Genomic DNA, 18,786 nt, shown 5'->3' with positions numbered 1-18,786 from the left:
GCACAGGTGCAACATGGAGACCAAAGGTATCCTTCCTTCCTGGCTCCGGGAGCGGATCTGGCAGCATTTTTAAATGCCATGTTCTCGATGTTTAAGGCTATGGCCCCTGCTGGTGCACCGGCTGATCCCACGGGTCCATTAGCTTTTTCGTTGGGCTCCCCGGCTCCTTACAAGGTGGCACCGTTTATGCCCTTCTATCCGGCTGAGGGTGCTAGTTCAGCGCGATGATGTTGCCTGGAGGCCCTGTGGTTCTGATGACATCGCCTTCAAGGCCTATTGCGCCATTCTCATCGCCCCGTCAGTCGATGCCGATTATGGAGCCTCAAGTGTCCACGGCGCCGTTAGGATCCACTCCGGCGCCGGATCCGAATATTGGATTAGATCGAAGCCAACTTTCCTCTCCTGTTCGACGCCGAGGTTGGAGGCCAGACTGAGGTCGCGTAGAAAGGCCTTGAGACTTTTGGAAGAGGAAGAGTACCAACTGCAGTTGTTGGAAGAAGGATAGATTGTGGAGCCATTGGGAGAATATCAAGGGCTGGATTCGGCCAGTGGGCTTGACACTTCCCCGGAATGGGACCTTTCTTTGCCATGGGAGTTCACAGAGGAGGCGGCCTCCTTCCATACGGTGATTAGGAAGGCAGCAAATTTTTTTGGATCTTCTGTTGCCTGCTGCAGAGATCAAGACAAACATTTTGACGGAGTTCCTACTCCCTTCATAAACTTCGGAGGATCCATTGCTTCTGTTTAATGATGCTCTTACGGAGCCCATCTTAGAGCTATGGAGGAAGCCTGTGTCATCACCTTCTGACAATAGGTCTGTGGCAAGGAGGTACAGAGTGGCGCCTGGAGATCCAGGGTTCTTATCAAAACATCCTACCCCGGAGAGTCTGGTTGTTCAGGCCTCTTGTTCCACACGGTCTGCACCAGGCTCCTTCCCTGTGATTCCATCGGACATGGAATCCAAAAGGATGGAGCAACCTGCAAAGAAAACGTTCTCTTCTTGCAGTATGGCTCTCAAGGCTGCGAATGCTACCTGTGTTCTTGGTAGATACGTCCACACCTTGATGGACTCGGCTAGGGCTATGGTGCCTGACTTGCCGCAGGATGTGCAGGGCCAATTTGGTGAACTATCGGATGCTCAGGCTGCAGCAAAACAGATAATCCACACTGGCCTGGATTCCACAGACTCGGTGGCCAGGGCAATGGGTACCTCTATTGCTACCAGGAGGCATGCATGGTTGAGGTCCTCAGACTTCTTTATTGGATTTGCCCTTTGATGGAGAAAAACTTTTTGGTGATAAAGCTGACTCTGCCCTAGAGCGCTTTAAAGATAGTCGGGCCATGGCGAAGTCTTTGCTGCAAGCCTCCTCTGCTACCCCTTTCAGGTCCTTTCGGAGGTTCAGGGGGTTTAGGCATGGAGCCGTTTACCGTGGGAGACCCCAGTTCACGGTCCAGCAGCCTGCCAGCCTCCCATATCGATCCTTTAGAGGGAGGGGGAGGGAGGGTTCGGACAAGAGGGGCCACCCAGCAGCACCCTGCATCATCCTCTCCCTCTGGAGGGCAACAGCAAGGGCAGCAGCCCTAGTTTTTTCCCCATTTTCGAACACACTTCTTCTGTAGGGGGAAGATTACGTCTTTTTCTCCACATGTGGGAGTTAATTACATCAGACTCCTGGGTTCTGAACATTGTGATAAAAGGATATACTCTCCCTTTTCAGGAGTTCCCCCCCCTCCTATCCATCCACGTCCCTCGTTTTGTTATTCAAGATACTTCCTGATCCCCAAGAAGGACGGTCGTTTGAGACCAATCTTAAACCCTCCAGCAGATCTACGATGGTGGGCTGTGGACGGCAACCTTTCTCAAGGAAGGCTGTTTCACAGCCAATTCCAGTGGCCACGGTCATGATGGATGCTTCCACTCTAGGGTGGGGAGCTCATCTGGGGGACCTGGAGATCAAGGGTCGTTGGTCTCCACTGGAACATACTTTTCATATCAATCTGTTAGAATTGCAGGCAATACGTCTGGCTCTCAAGGCCTTCCTCCCGTCCCCTTGCGGTCAGTCAATTCAGGTCCTAACGGACAAAACTACTGCGATGTGGTATATAAACAAGCAGGGAGGAGTAGGGTTGTATCTTTTCTGCAGAGAAGCTCTGCGACTCTGGTCCTGGCTTCGGGACCATCAGATTTGCTTAGTAGCGAATCATCTGGCCAGGGTGCTCAACGTACGTGCGGACGCTCTGTCGACATTTTTTGGCCAATCACGAGTGGCTTCTCCATCCGGATCTGGTCCTACACATCTTCCAGATGTGGGGTTCTCCAAGGATAGATCTGTTTGTTTCAGATCTCTTGGTGCAACCAGTTGCTTTACGCATTTCCCCCTATACCCTTGATTCCTCAGGTTCTGAGGAAGATTCGCCAAAATCGGGCTCGGGTCATTTTAATAGCCCCGGATTGGCCAAGAAGGGTGTGGTACACGGACCTTCTCCAACTCTCACTGTGCCCTTCACTCCGACTCCCTCTCAGGGCATACCTCCTCTCGCAGGGGCAGGTTCTACACCCCACCTCCAGATCCTGCACCTTCATGGCTTGACATTAAACGGGGCAACCAGAGTTCTTTTTCTCTCCCACCAGATGTAGTGGATGTTATTTTATCGGCCAGGCAACACTCCACTAAGACCGTTTATGCCGGCAGGTGGGCAAAATTCGGGACTTGGTGTGGAGAAAAGCAAATTGATCCTTTGAGGGCCCACCAGTGGCTAATGTTAAGGGTTATTTGGCTGGTCTGTCAGCCTTTCTTTGCCTCCCGGATCAGCCCTCCTTGTTTAAATCGCCTATTGTGATTAGGTTCTTGAAAGGTTTAATTAATAGGTTTCCTCCTCCTCCTTTTCATATGCCTCAGTGGGACCTGAATCTTGTTTTAACCTTTTTAATAGGGTCACCTTTCGAACCCATGCATTCTTGCCAGCTAAGGTTTCTGGTTCTTAAAACAGTTTTTCTCCTTGCTATAACCTCGGCTAGGCAGGTTGGTCAGCTTCAAGCTCTTTCTGTTAAACCCCCCTACCGTGCTTTTCCGGATAAAGTGGTGTTGAAAACCAGGACGGCTTTCCTGCCAAAAGTTGTCACTCCTTTTCATATAGGGCAGACCATTACCCTTCCATCTTTCTACCCTCCTCCTCACCCCTCCAAGGAGGAAAAGAGGCTTCACCGTTTGGACCCTAAAAGGGCTCTTAGTTTTTATATTGCCTGGAGGACTAGCTGCTCGTTGGGTATACTGGACTGAGGAAGGGCAGATCAGTCCATAAAAGAACAATCTCCAGGTGAGTCATTCTTTGTATCAAGATTTGCTATTCATTGGCAAAGGAAGTTCCCCCTGAGGGTATCGGAGCCCATTCCACTACGGCTAAGTCCACTACTTTGGCCCTAACAAGGGGGCTTCCGGTGGTGGATATTTGCAAGGCCGCAGCTTGGGTGTCCCTCCACACCTTTGCAAAGCATTAATGCTTGGACTCGGAGGTTAGGAGGGACGGCCGTTTTGCACGATCTGTATTGCAGGATTTCTTGGTGTAATCAGTCAGGCACCCACCTCAGAGTAGGGTACTGCTTTGGGACTCTATTCATAAGGTGAGGAATCCACAGGTAGTTGTATCCATCAGAAGAACAAGTTACTTCCCTTCTGTAACGCTTTTTTTGGAGGATACAATAACTACCTGTGGATTCCTCACCTTATTGCGGGCATTACTACTGTTCCTTTTGTTTTTTTAATTTTTTTTATAAACGCTCTCCTTGCTCTGTGGGCAATATGTTATGCCAGTTCCCTGTGCTGGCCTTCTTGTTTCCACCACTAGATCTATGCCTATGTTTGATGGTTACATACCTACTTTTAATTGATTTGCTCCTTGGGTCATATTTATACTCTGTTCACGCCAAATGTGCGTCGTCTTTTTTTTTTTTTTTCTTTACGCACATTTGATGCAAAACTAACTCCATATATATATATTGTGACGTTAGACACGTCTAACATCAAAATATAGTAGTTTGCACCATTTTTTTAATAGGTGCACCTACCGTGCATCAATGAGATGCAAGGTAGGAGTTCCCATCTAAAAAATTGTACTATCCCCTTAGCCCCAGATTTATCCCCCCCATGGTAAAATGACACCCAGGTTGGGGGGGGGGGGATTAAATAATGGTGCAAAGGAAGCCTGGGTCAGACCAGGCTTTAGGGAACTTGTGGACCCATTTCCATGGTTGAACACCATGGAATGAGATCACAGGTGTCCTCCTGAAGCCCCAGGAACACCTGAGGGACACCAGAGGATGGGGGACCCCATCCCAGGTAAGTCCAGGCAAGTATTTGTTTTTTTTTTTTTTTTGCCATCGGTGGCCCTAACTTGAGGCCCCGTACATGGCACTGGGTGCAGTGGCCATGCCCAGGGCCGTTGGGGTGGTGGGCATGGCTTTTGTCTTTCTGAAGACAGGAGTCATGTTTTTGGTGGTTGTGTGCCAGGAAATGGCGCTAGCCTGGTTAGAGGCATTTTTTTGCCTCTAACCAGGCTAGCTTCATTTATTGACACACAACCCTCCTTCCCTACTGCCACCTCCACCCGGCTAGCATCTTTTTTTAAGATGCTAGCCCAAGTTTAGTGCCGGCTTGCTCCATTACTTTAATTTGGCGCCCGTCTTGTGCTGTGGAATCACATAAGCCGGCGATATAATTTTTGCTGCAAAGCTGCAAATGTGCAGTTTTGCAGTAAAAGTATAAATCTGGGCCTTTATGTGATAACTATTGTCTGTCCACTGTGGTTGATAAGAGATTGTCTCCCATTTCAAGTGCTATTCACCAGTACCAGGTGACTCATGACACTCTTCCAATCCTTAGTTGGAATATCACAGGATTCACTGATGAAAGGGGAAATTAAGCCTTTTGTGATTAAAATTCAATATTGTTTGTCCGCAAGAGACCTGGGAAACCACCTCAGATTTTTATCTTAATAGAGATCTTCCAATTTTTGTTCCAGCTATGCTCTCAACACATGGGAGGGCAAGAGGTGGCCTCCTTATCCTGGTTCATTTAATTCCAGTTTGTAAAGCCACAGTGATTCATGCTAGTTCTCCTAATTTGGCAGCTGCTCAACGGACATTTCCTAATTATTTTAACCTGCTAGTAGTAAATTACTATAAGACCTTTTGTTTGTGTAGATCCCCCATCTTAAATGTTTTTTGGACTCCTTGCCAAATCCATTTCTGGAGAAAAGTTTTTTTATTCTAATTGGTGAGTTTAATCTTCACCCATGTACACAAGGGAGCATTTCCCGGGCTGATGATATGGTTAATCCTTATCTAGAGACTACTGCATTTTCACATACCCTTCAGGGAGATCTCATGAATTTTATCATGGCTGAGTTTAATCTAGTTTCAGCCTTCCCCCGCACAAACTTGAGACCCATTCTGAAGGATATTCCTCCACATTTACTGGCAGAGGTGCCGACAGTGTGATTGGTTATTTTTTTTATTTCCTCCATTTTGGTTGGTTTTCTTTTACATTTTGCTGAAGGTAATTAACTGTATCTCGAAAACTACTCTCAACTGTGTCATCAGAAATAACACACAAAGAAGTCCACTAAAATAAAAGTCCTCTAGTACCTGAAGCAGCTCTCTCATCTAGTGCAACTCACTTCTCTAGCCTAAAAGGAAAGATTAGATTGCCACCTCAAGACCGAAAGTGGCAAATTCCTTACTCATGAGCATTAATTCATGTCTCCTCATCTATGATGTTGAGCTCATATTAGGTGATATAAGAACAGTTGAATCCCCATAGATAAGACGTAATAAAAGTGATGCAAACCTAGCGTAAAATGTGTTGCAACTAGAGATGATTCCGTGGGTTTTGCATGGATGTTTCCAGGAAACCACTCATATGTTTGGAGACAAGTTCATGTCTACTAACATAAAGGACTTGCACCAAAAATCTGGGCCGCTTCGAAGCTGGTGTAGATGTTTTTAGAAAAGTGGTCCAAACTTTGAGTGTGTGCAATACAGCACACATCCAAAATGGGAAAAGTATTAAAGCATACCTATTTTTGACAAAAACGCACACACCCTTGCACTAAGGTTCTGTACATTGGCGCATTGCAGCCAAAAGTGTGCCAGAAGTGGAAGAGAAAAACAGCGCAAATGGCACTGATTTGTCTTTCTCATTGACAAAATGCAGTATAGCCACTTTGGCTGCTGTGCTGCATTGCAGTAAAGTTAGTAAGCCTGACCTATGATCCCAAAACTCTTCATGGAAACTGAACCTTAATTTAAAAATATAAAGTGTTATAACCCTTTCTCCTTCTATCAAATGAGCCTCTCATTACCCTTCTTCCTCTGCTTGCCTTCATTCTCCGAGTACAGCTTGCTGTAAGTTGGATATTTGTCTGCCCTGTCATCAATTATTGTATTACTGCAAAGTTGCTCACACCTCATTTCAATGACCACAATTTGTCCTTCTTTGTAAGTATACTTTTGCAGTTTAACTTGGGGCCTGATTTAGATATTTTGCGGGATTACCACCATTGCAGCAGTACCAAGTACTCAGTCAAGTTGAAAGGCTCCAAAATGCCGTATTCAGATGTATTGCAGTTGAGCCTTTGACCCCCATGATGGAGTGTTCTCTGTCACGGCAGTGGACTGCTGTGTTGGCTGATATAACTCGCTGTCAGTCTGGTGGGTTCCCACGGACCATATTTAGATGTCACCATTGTTCTGGCGGTGTTATGGTGGGGGTTTTCTGATTGGGGGCGGGGTGTCCCATTGAGTATATATGTTGATACAAGTATGTTTCATGCAATGTGTGAAACAACTTGTATCAACACATGTATGTTAATGCACAGGTCCCGAGCCAATGTGAAGTGACCATCCTACCTGTACCATGGAATGCTCACCTTCAAGTCCGGTGATGACGAGGATGGTGTCCTTTGTGGTCAAGTGTCAGCAGCAACAACATTTATTAGCTAGGACTTATAAAGCGCATGGCTACCCAATCAAGGGTTTCCTAGCACTACTTCACAGCACTAGTATTTGGAGATTGCCCAGTTGTTTACCCTAAGATAAAAGTTAAAAGAGCCTGTTTTTTTATCATTATACAGAAAAGTGAGCGATATCTAAATGCTCCCAGCTCAAGGAGGAGAGCGTTCCACCTCTTTGGAACTATAAAAAAAAGGCTCAATCTCCTTGCTTCATTCTATTAATTCTGGGAACTTCAGCTAAGTCTGCGGCAAGACTTCTCCAGTTGGGTTCTAGTCAAAAAGGTAAGAGGAAAAGGGGAAAAGGTTAGGTTTTCTGTCCATCCACCATCTAAGGCATTGGGGTATTCCTGCCACAGTCGGCTTGGCAGAAAGGCACATCGCAGTCTACTCGCCAGTAACACTGTCTAAGGTACCCGCTGCCAGACGCTGTTTCCTATTGTGCTGGTGATGGGGGTTTAAAAGTCTGACAAAGTCGGCGGGACTCGGGCTGTCTTTCGTCTATGGTCCCGCCAACATCTGCATAGGGCGAGTGGACCACCAAGCCGGTGGACAGGAAATCCGACAGAAAAGCGACGGCTGGACAGTACAGCCAAGATCTAAATCAGGCCCTCAATCTCGTATATCTACTTACTCCCCCAACCATTAACATGAGCTCGCATACTTCCCACTAAGGGTAATTTCTAATTCTTATTAATTTAATCTACAGCACAGAAACTGGATCAAAGGCATAGAATGGATCAGTGGACTAATCACTTATCTTCTGTCTGGATAAGTGCACCATCCACTGTATGGATCTTTTATTGCTCATCAGGGGTAATAAACACTATGTAAATGCAAGTACAATACAGTATCTGAGTCCGGAGGACGGACTGATCGGTTCACTGTAATTAATTTAGAACTACAATTATACACTGAGCAAGTACAGATAAGGCACTAAGCATACATATGAATACAATATAGTAGAAAGAGTGTTGCTGAGCCAAAATGTTTATGCTAGTACTATCAGAATGGATAATCACAATTCAATGGGCAGGCTAAGACTCTTGTTAATCAAGTTAAACTCTTTGAGTACAGAGGGTTTATCATTCTGAAGGGAGCAGTGCACCACTTCTGAATTAAATTGGGCTGTCTATGTGCCCATGCAATAACTTGATAAATAAAAATGGGTGTATAAGTTGACAATAGTACAGCTTGGAAATATGTGGCTGTGGTTGCAACTCTGTAACCTGAATAAACTAAACTTGAGGATGTGCTATATTTTCAAGGAGCCACATGTCAATGACTTAATTGGATACACTGTTCCTATGTGATTTTAAGCATTGCACGACAATGGTAAGGCAAGCTAGGGGTGTCTTGTGTGAGATTTATATTTAATGAAACCCTCCAGAACACATTTTGGCACAGTGTCAAGCTACCAAGGGCACGCTGTGTAAAATGCATCTAAGCAGGTAGTATGGCATTACCACGTATGCCTTTACCTTGCAGCCTTTTTCATGCATGCCTTTGTACCTTAACCACTCAGAAACCTTTACCTCGAATGGTAAGTATAGATAAGGTAAGTAAATCTCATATATATAAATCTGTTTTTTGCTTGCCTGTATCTTTGGCGCCGCTTGGCGAATCTTGACATTTTTTTTTTTTTTTTTTAATTGACAATTTTGGGGTGATCCATGAAGCGGGGGCTGAGATAAAGGGGGTTGAAATTTATAGCTTTTCCAATGTTAATTCCCGTAGGAAGAATTGAGCAGCGATAGCACAAAACCCACTGGACAGTATTACACCAAATTTGGCAGAAAGGTAGCTCTTGGTCCAGAAAGAGCCCTTTTTGTTATTTGAAGTAAATCTGTTCAGTAGTTTGAGAAATTCAGAGAAATCCAAATTTGTACATATAGGGACGTAACCCCTGCCGATCTCGTGCAGATATCGGATTAGCTGATGCTAATTCAACAACAGAAGTGTTGTCAGCCATCTTGGGACTCGGCTGAAACTGAGTACCAAAACAACATATTAAAAAATACAAAAGGGGCCAGGGTACAATCATCCTGATCCTTTAGCTCTGGTGGTGGGGTCCCAAAGGGACCCTATCCCCAGGGCTAAAAAGCATTTATTTTATTTTATTTTACAGTCCAATCGGCGGTGGAGCCACAGATCGCCTTAAAATAAAACAATAAATAAAAAAACTAAAACCCCCAGTGGGCCAAGTCCCAGGGGCATTTCTTTAGAAATGTGGGGGGTGGCTTTTGGCCCCCTCCTGCTGCTGTTGGGACTGCCACCCCACCAGGGCTGTTATTATATAAGGGGAGGCGCACATCCCCCTTTCCGCTGCCCTGGGGACCACCACCTCCTTGGGGCATTTAACTGCCTACAGGGCAAATATTTATTTAAAAAAAGGGGGCGGGGTCCCTTTGGGACCCCTATTAGCCCCAGAGACCACCACCCCCTGGAGCTACACTGAATTTTGAGTAGGGAGCCATGCTCCTTCCTGCGCCCCAGGGACCACCACCTCCCGGGGATTCAATATAGATATATGTGGGGGACCCTTGGCCTCCCCCGAGCCCCAGGGACCACCACCGCCCGAAGCAAACAGAAAACAATTGGAAGGGGGGGGTCTCTTTCGGACCCCCAAGCCCCACGGAACACAACCCCCCCAGGCAGGCTTCTGCTATATCTGGGGGGTGCCCAACCCCAGGACATAGCTGTTTGCTGTGGCTTGGCTGCAGCCAAGCCACAGCAAACACTCTTCTATTTGACAGTGTGACCTTTAAAGCAGGTCCCGCTGTCAAACAGCCGAGCTTTCATCTGTCTCCTGCATGCGTGCAGGGGGCAGAGATGACATGCTTCAGCAAGCGCGAAGCTGCTGTCGGAGCAGCTCTGTGCTTCCTGAAGCAATGGGTTTCAGGCTTACTATGCAGTGCAGGGCATTTTATAATAATTTTAAACAAATATATCGATGTAGGGGCTGTGGGGGAGCCCCTGAGGACTCCCTCTCAGTCCCAGAAAGTCCATAAAGGGCTAAAACAGTTTTTAAAAAACCCTATCCCCATTGCTTTCGGGGTTCGAGTCCAGCTTGGAGTCATTTCCTTTTTTTCTTTTAATCTCCTATCTATATGAGATATTAAAGACTACAAAAACTATCTCTTTCCCTCTCTCTTTCTCTTTCTCCCCCACTCAGACACTTGCGCACCCACTTACTCACGCACCAACTCACAGACCCACTCACACCCTCATGCACCCACTCTCAGACCCGTGCGCACACTGACGCACCCACTAAAACACTGATGTACGCACTCTCACACCCAGACAGATAATCTGACAGCTACTCAGATACACCCTCTCACATCTATTCTCACACCCAGAGAGGCCACAGCCAACTCCCACCACGCACGGCCAAAGGCCCGTGTACAGCATGGGGTTGAGTGTTTCGGGGTAGTTGGCTGCAGGCCAGGTCTTGCGGGCGACAGCCCCGCGCACAAGTGAGGGCCATGCACAGTGCAAGTTTTGGTGCAAGGGGTTGGACTCAACTGTTGGCCTAGAGGTTTGCCAACTACTGCCCAGATGGTGGTTGGATTAACATATAGTGATAAAAACCACTATATGTTAAAAAAAAAAAAAAAAAACATAGACATTCACTGAAAAAACAAAGGTTACAGTGAAGTTAGGATTAGGAAATAGATTTAGAAAAACATAGAAATTCACTGAAAATACCAAAGGTTACAGGGACGTTATAAGTTTGGAAATAAATTTCAAAAAAATAGAAATTCACTGAAAAAAACAATGGTTAGAGGGATGTTATAGATAGGCTCACATTTTAACTGTACAAAACCATAGAAATTCCTATACCCCTTAAAAACTAAAATGACCCTTTCCACCCTTAAAACCCAAAATTACCCCACCACTACCCAGTCGATAACCCTAAAATTATTCTTACCGTCCTTTACCACTACCCATCCCTAAACCCTAAAATTACCTTTAAAATCCTTTACCACTACCCACCTCAAACCCTAAAATGACCCTTTGCCACTATCCACCCCTACATCCCAAAATGACCCTAATATCCTTTATGACTACTTACCCTTAAACTCTTAAAATAAAAAATTACTCTGCGCACACTTTACCACTACCCAAACTGTGAAATTACAAAGGCAAAGCAGCATAACCACTCTCAATTCCTGATACAAGCATTAAAATGGAACAATAAGCATTGATGCCTCAAAGGTATTTGCCAAGAATGATAAAACTAGTTTAAATTGTATCGCAGGACAGTGCACCATCCTTCTTTGCTTGCAGTTAAGTATCAAAAAGCATTAGTGAAATATTATAGGATTCGAAACTGACCCAAATTGTCTTCAGCAATATCTATAAAACCATTCAGACACAAAAAGTCTAAATTAAATACGTAATGAAAACAAAGTTTTATTTTAATAAATAGAGAAAGGGAATTTGCATAAAAAATATTTGGATAAGTACTGTATTATGCATCTTTTCCTTTGAAATGTCAGTCCTTTCAGCTGCTATGGGGGGTTTCTGGTGAGCCAAGTGTGTTTAACTGCAAAGTGTGTTTAAGACTGCAGTACCATCTCCTGTCTACAGGGGCAGAGCTGAGAAAACATATAAATACACTTGATGAAACACAGGTCCTCACAAGGCAATTTTGTAAAGTTGTAAAAATTCACACACGTGTTCCAGAAGCCATTTTTTAAAATCATTTTGAAGACATTGCCTTGTGGGTCCCCACAGTGCAGTCAAGTCCCCACAAGGATAGTCTCTATCTCTCTCTGTCTCTCTCTCTCTGTCTCTCTCTGACTCTCTCACTCACTCTCTCTGACACCTCCCCCCCCCCCCCCCCCCCCCGAACTAGCTTACAGTAAGGCTTTTGTTTATATTGCACTCTGATAGTTCCATGCTTTATTTGGGTTGATAGGCTTCCTTAGTACAGTGATTCAATATTGATGTGTGTAGTTCGCTGACTAGTATACATTATTCTAATTTCCTAGCGCTGATATAATAGTAAATGATGGACAGGGCAGAGGTGCCCTGTGAGAGCTCTTTGGGTATTTTAGCAGTGGGTCAGCCATGCATATTACAGGTCAGAAGAGAGGTTCATTAGAAGAGCGCTGCATTTGTCTTGGTGCTAGAAGGTCAATGCATGTAACAGGTTACAACATAAGTGGAGTATAAAAGCTTGTACATGTTTATCACCTAATGACCAGTGCACGGTACATTCCAATACGGATGTGCACCAGAGGAGCAGGTGACTCACTACTAGGATAGTGACCCAGGTGAGTTGTCAGACCATTAAATTGTATCAATGCAAGAGAGCTCCCCACAGTTTAACGTCTCCTACTTTCTAGGTTATTGGGTTTGCTACTTTTTGTATGGTTTGATTGAAAAACCCTGAAAATGATTAGGGTGTGCACATGTGTGCTTTTTCCTAATACGAAGTGGTCCATCTGGGACTGTCTTATATACAGTGCCCCAGGGGCTCAATGAAAGATGGAGCTGCTCATCAAATAGCCAGGGCCCGTCTGTCTCACTAAATATCTGCCCCGAGATCCAGTTTACTGCTGCCCTGGCAGCAACGCATAGATGGCAATAGGGCATACTGTCCTGGTCTGCGTGACACCCCATGTCAGTTGGTGTGCCCTTAATATAAAACAACCCCTGGAATCTTGCCTTGGCACAACAGTTTGAAAGAGTAATGGGGATTGCTGCTCATATGATAATCATTTTAGTAGGTCCTCAGCTAAATGCTAAAGTGGGCTTATCTTTGGATTCCTTTATTCTCATCAGTCTGCGACTGTTTTGTAGCAAAATGCAATTTTAGGTTTTCCCTTGGGCTACCACTTAGGAACCAGTAATAAGTATACACATGTCTGTCCTATTCAATTGCTATACATATAAGATGACGAGTTCTAAGGTAATGTCACATGAAATGGTTGCAGTACATTAGAAATGTTTTTCAAGGAGATCTTGAGAAATTTAGGTATTTTAAACTTGCAACACTAATGCAAAAAATATAATTTTCAAATGACCAGCAAAATTTACCAAACCCAGATTTCTGCTTTTAGCCACCTGAACCTTTTTAGGTTTAAGGCCTCCCAATTGTACTTGTGCCTGTCCGATGAAGAGAGAAAAGTGCCCCACAGTGCTCTTTTCCCTACAGGATACCTGGGTAAACGTCTTAGCAAGTGAAGAAAAACTGTTATAATACAGTTCTGTGCCACTTAATTATAGTTGTCTGCCTTAAGAAAGTAGAGGGATCACATCCTGTGGTCCAAAGGCGATGTAGGAAATATCAGAATGAAAATATGGCATGTGATAGACCCCATACTGTTGTTGTTAAGCATTGCTTAGTTTTCATGTCCTATGGGAACCTCTTTTTTTAAATTAGCTAGAAAGAGAAATGGCATCAAGTAATTTGCCTAGTCTTTAGGAGTTTAATTTCAGAAGAATCCTCACATTCTACTTTATGGGAATTTTTTCAGATACCTCTTGGAGCAAGACTTTCCAGGTATGAGGATTGGGCCAGAGCCAACAACGGATTCCTTTATTGCAGTGATGTATGGGGAGAAAGAAGGCTCCATTCCTGGAAATGCACTCGTAGTGGATCCGAAAAAACCCTTCCGCAAACTGAACAGCTTTGGTAATGCTTTCCTTAACAGGTATGACGACTCTTGGCTTAGAAATGTGAACAATTTATAAAGTATGTTTTATTTTATTTTCTTTCTTGTGCGCGCTCTCATTCTCCATATAAATATTAAATATGCAGTTTACCCAGTTACTCTACCCAGTGTCTCTTTATTTTAATATATATCATTTAGGTTCAGTCCCACTTTGAAATTACCAAAATACTTTTGATGCTTTTGTACATAGTAATTGGAAAAATTATTGTTCACTCCTTCAATTTTTGTGATTGCAAGTGTGGTCTTACATTGCATGGTGTTAGCAGGCGCCTACTTGGGAGAATCCATAGTAGTTGGTTGACGAGGCTAAAATTCTGAAATAAAGGAGGGATGAGGCAGTCTGTTGTATAGAGGGCAAGGCATTGCCAAGTTTGGGTGTGTGGTAAGAAAATGCTGGTCACAGTTCTTTCTGTGGTGGCTCTGGATTTCTCTGCAGTGCAGAGAAGGCAGCCTTCACGACTGGCAAAGTTTAGTTTCCTATGCCATTGAAGAAATAATTGTTGCTGTTCATATTTAATCAATCAGTGGATTTGTGTAGCACAGCTGATCATCCATTGGGGTATCCAGGCGCTGGGGCTGGTGGACTCAGTCGAATATCCAGGTCTTCAGTGCCCTTCGGATTTCCAGTAGAGAAGTGGAGGTTCAAGGTTTCAGTGGAAGGTTGTTCCAGGTTTTGGCCGCCAGGTAGAAGAAGGAGCGTCCTCCATTCTGCTACGGTGGATGGTGGCGTATGCAGGCAAGAGTGAGAGATGCAGGACGTATATCTTGAGGGGCGGTGGAAGGTGAGGTATTGGTTGATGTAGGCAGGTCCCCGGTAATGTCTTGCCTTGTATGCATGGATTGACAGGGTAGATCAAGGATGAGACTGGTAGCAGCGTTCTGTATGGTCTGAAGTCTCTGTAGGAGGTTGGTGGAGGCTCCTGCATATAGTGTGTTGCCACAGTCGAGTCGGCTGGTGCTGAGGTCCTGAGTGACGATACGTTTTGTCTCCTGAGGGAGCCACTTGAAGATTATTTGTAACATGCATAGGGTAAAGGAGCCAGCAGAGGAGATTCCATTGATCGGTGATCTCATGGTTATTTCACTGTCTAGGATGACGCTGTGGTTTCGGGCTTGTTCTGTTGGTGTAGGGGAAGTTGCAAGATCTGTGGGCCACCAGGAGTCATTCCAGGCCGTTGTCTTGTTGCCAAAGAGGAGTATTTCAGTTTTATCTGAGTTAAGCTTCAGACTGTTGTTTATCATCCACTCTGCAACACTAGTCATGCACCTGAGGAAGTTAGTTCTGGTGGTGGTGGGGATCTTTGGAGAGAATGAGTTGGGTATCGTCTGCGTCCATGAGATCTGACATCGTCAGCCAGTGGGAGTCATGTAGATATTGAAGTGAGTGGTCCTGAGGGATAATCCTTGTCACCTCAGATTGTCTTTCGATTTGGAGATGAACAGGTGGATACAGACCTTTTTAGATCCTCCAGTTAGAAAGGAGGCTGGCCGTTTGAGTGTGTCTGCTTGTATTCTGATGTGGTGTAGTCTTGTGATACGTATGTGGGGAGAAATGGTGTCGAAGGCCGCCAAAAGGTCGAGAAGGATGAGTGCAGCCTTCTCTACTCAGTCGAGGAGGGTTCAGATGTTGCAGTTGCAGCTATGCTGGTGATCTTTGTACTGTCGTTGCTGCAGAATTCAGACTGGCAGGGGTCGAGGAGGTGGTTATGTTTCAAGTGTCTTGTGGGCTGCCTGTTGATGACTTTCTCCAAGACTTTGGCCCTGAAGGGGCGCAGAGAGATGGGTCGGTAGTTTTTGAGTTTGCTGTAGTCAGCTGATGGATTCTTGAGTAGAGGTTTGATCTCTGCAGGATTCCAGTCTTCTGGGAAAGTGGCAGTGGTAAGAGAGGTGTTGAAGAGAGTGGTTAGTTCATGGCTGATCCTGTGGTTTCTGAGATTGAAGATGTGTGGGCAGGGGTCTGTGGGAGCGCCTGTGTGGGCTGTGCTCACGGTGGACACAGTGTCCAGGGGGGTGAGCTGACTTCAACGGTCAAATGGTGGTCGGAGCGGGAGGTGTTGAGGGGCTGGAGTCAAATTGTATGAGCTGAGGTTCGAAGTTCTTGTAGGTGGTGCTGAACTTGTTGTGGAAAAGGTGGCAAGGTAGTCACAGAGTTCTTGAGAGGGGGTTATACTGTTTTCTGTTGCTTCGGGATGGGAAAACTCCCTGACGATCTTGAAGAGTTCTTTGCTTTTGTTGGAGCTGGCATTGATCTGTTCGGCTAGGACACATCTCTCTCTTCTGTGGTAGTGACTGAGGGAGAATTTTAAGGCAGCCCTGTTGAGGGTGTTCTTGCTTGTGTGCCATCTTCTCTCCAGTCATTTGTCGTCATGTTTTGCTGTTCTCATTTCTTTGGTGTAGCATCTTGCTGGCCTGTTCCATATGAAGTGCAAGTTGGCCTTGATGGGGGTGACGTAGTTGGCTCTGTTGGTTATTCAGTTGTTGAAGTTCTTCAAACTATGGTGCAGGTTTGTGTCAGGGTCTGGTTTGGATGTTTGAGGGCATTGGTCTTTTGGGTCTGTGTAACTTTGCTTCAGCTGTGGTGGGGGATGTTGGATGGCATGATGGTGGAGGTGTGCAGCCTGGATATGTTAAAGTGGACGATGGGGTGGTTCGTCCAGGTAATTTTGGTGATGTGACTGTACCTTACTCGTTTGCTGGAGGTGAAGATGGGGTCCAGTGTGTGTCCTGCGGTGTGAGTGGGTTCGTTGACTAGTTGGGGGAGGCGGATGCTCCTGATTTTGAGTAGGGTGGAGGTGTTGTGGTTGCTGAGGTCGTTGAGGTGGAAGTTTAGGTCACTGAGGAAGATGTAGTTGTTCAAGTGTACGGGAAGGGGGCGATGAAGTCAGCGATGATGTTGCACAAACTGGGACATCGTCAATGGGGTCTGTAGGCGAGGGTATGTATTGCAAAGCAGAAAAGCTTGCAGCTCTGCAGTAGGGTTTGGGTTGGACTCTGCTGTTTGTGCAGTCCTTCTCAAGAGGATCTTGAATCCACATCACTGTGTTAAGCAGAGGAACCTCATATATTGTACTAGAAGCTGACCCCCCCCGCCCCCCACCTCTCCGAAATGACAGAGAACAAGCTTTGGATTTGGATTTAGTGTGTTCTGTCAATAAAATATCTTCAGTACTGCATCTTTAATAATATGCTTCAGTTATTCCCTGTCATCAGGCTTGTGATTCACAGTTTAATATTGCATTTTGAGCAGCCTATGCATCTTATTTTATGACTTAAACTCTGGCCAGTGAGGTAGATGTACTCCGAGATACAGTTCCCACTAGAGAATTCCACAGCTCAGATTTTAAGTTGAATGTTTACTCATTTCCTTATGATTGTTTGCAGCAACTCTTTTCCTTGCTTTAACTTTCAGGACGAATAAAGTAATTTGTCATTTCGTGTTCTTTCTGCAGTGGACAGCCCAAACCAAGGGGAAAGCAGACAATTAGTCATACTGGCACACCTTTTAAAACGTAGAGTATCTCTTTAGGGCCTGTACTATGTGTGAAACGAAGTTGATCTTCGCACGCAATTTCCAATTACAGTGCATTCCATCCCATCCTTCACCCTAACCACCCCTAAAGAAATGCATCATGTGCCAAAATTTGTTGCCCAAGACGTTGAGTGATAAAGATAGGCACCTACTGTTTGCCAGATGCAAACAGAAAAGAGTGCCTACAAAGCAAACAGTCACTGTCATTAATATCATTTAAGAAAAAGAAGTCTTTTTCATTGCTACTCCCTCATTGACAACATTGTCATCTCCGATGCCTCTTAAGAATGTTTCCATTAAGACGCTTCATCCTTCATCTATTACAATGGTTTTTAACCTGTGGTCCGAAGACCCTTTGCGGTCTGTGAAGCCTACTCTGGCAGTCTGCAACTGTTACACAAAACTAAAAAATATTAAAATAATATTGAAAGTATGACAATAAAAGCAAAAACATGTACAAATAAAGAAGTACAGTTTGAAAAATTGTCTTCCTTTGATTGTGAGTTACACAAACTATTTGACAATTTTACTGTATACTTGTTTTTCAAATCAGAAAATGCTTAGGTTAGGGGTCCCTGGTTTAATATGACTCAGTGGTGGAGGTTGACTGATTTAAAATATTGGTGGGGCTCTACAGAAGTTGAAAGTTTAAGAACCTCTGACGATTTACGTTTCTCTTAACCAGCAAGGGGAAGTCAATATAATCAACCAAGGTGCCATTTATACTATGCCCTTCCGGAGCATCCTTGTTGAAGTCGATCTTTTCAGCAGCTTTTAGTAGACAACTGGGTTCTATGCTTTGAGTGACTTATACAAATGTTGGCTACCATTCTACTGGATTCTCTTTAGGTTTTTTAGGTTTTCCTAAGAAGGACAACACTTCTGTTATTGGTGCAAATTCTTGCAGACCCATCCATAAGCCAGAAGGAAGAGGACAGGAATGAAGAAGGAATCCACACCTATTTTTAGTGAGGACAAGTTAATTGAAAAAGAGGTGGCGATCGACAAAACCACAGGTCCTCACATACTGAATATACTCTTCCTTTCTGAGGGGCATACATGGCAAGGGGGCATTTAAATCTTGGGCACAGAGGCTCTCCTCTCTATGAAGACTATACACACCAAGATCCAGGCAACCAATGGTATATGTATATGGCCCTTAATGATGCTGCTTGAGCTCCATCATGCAGGGACTCCTCAGCTGACCAAATAGGGAGATTCCATAGTTTGATGAAAAGAGCCAATTAATAACTTTTACTTATCTATTACTACCACAGACTTAAGGGTTATGTCGCACAGAGCAGTGATATCTATTCCCATCTTTGGTCAGCTTTGTGGAAAAAGTGTTGACTTGTATGAGGAACCCAGCTCCAGTGCAAGTCAGTATGGTGAGGCTACTTCCATTGTCTGTGTACTTAATCAGATAAAAACTTACATATAACACATCTTCAACTGCTAAGCAGTAGTCACATAGTCACTATGCCTCCTGTTTGGGAAGGAAGCAGATTAGGCACAATAGGAAAGAAGGTCTATGCCATTTCAGCCATATTTGGCAAGATTGCC

The 18,786-nt window shown here is 44.8% G+C and overlaps 1 protein-coding gene across 1 annotated transcript in view; it reads left to right on the top strand.

Annotated features, from left to right (window-relative positions):
* The window catches only part of EHD4 (EH domain containing 4), a 177,570-nt gene that overhangs the window by 42,849 nt on the left and 115,935 nt on the right, over positions 1-18,786 (top strand). Inside the window, exon 2 of the mRNA XM_069208775.1 lies at positions 13,497-13,673. Coding sequence (XP_069064876.1) covers positions 13,497-13,673 — 177 coding nt within the window. The remainder of the gene's footprint in view (positions 1-13,496; positions 13,674-18,786) is intronic.

Source organism: Pleurodeles waltl, chromosome 9 (genome assembly GCF_031143425.1).
Source record: "Pleurodeles waltl isolate 20211129_DDA chromosome 9, aPleWal1.hap1.20221129, whole genome shotgun sequence".
Lineage (NCBI taxonomy): Eukaryota > Metazoa > Chordata > Amphibia > Caudata > Salamandridae > Pleurodeles > Pleurodeles waltl.
Note: the sequence above shows the minus strand (reverse complement) of the source record. Positions and strands in the feature narration are given on the sequence as shown.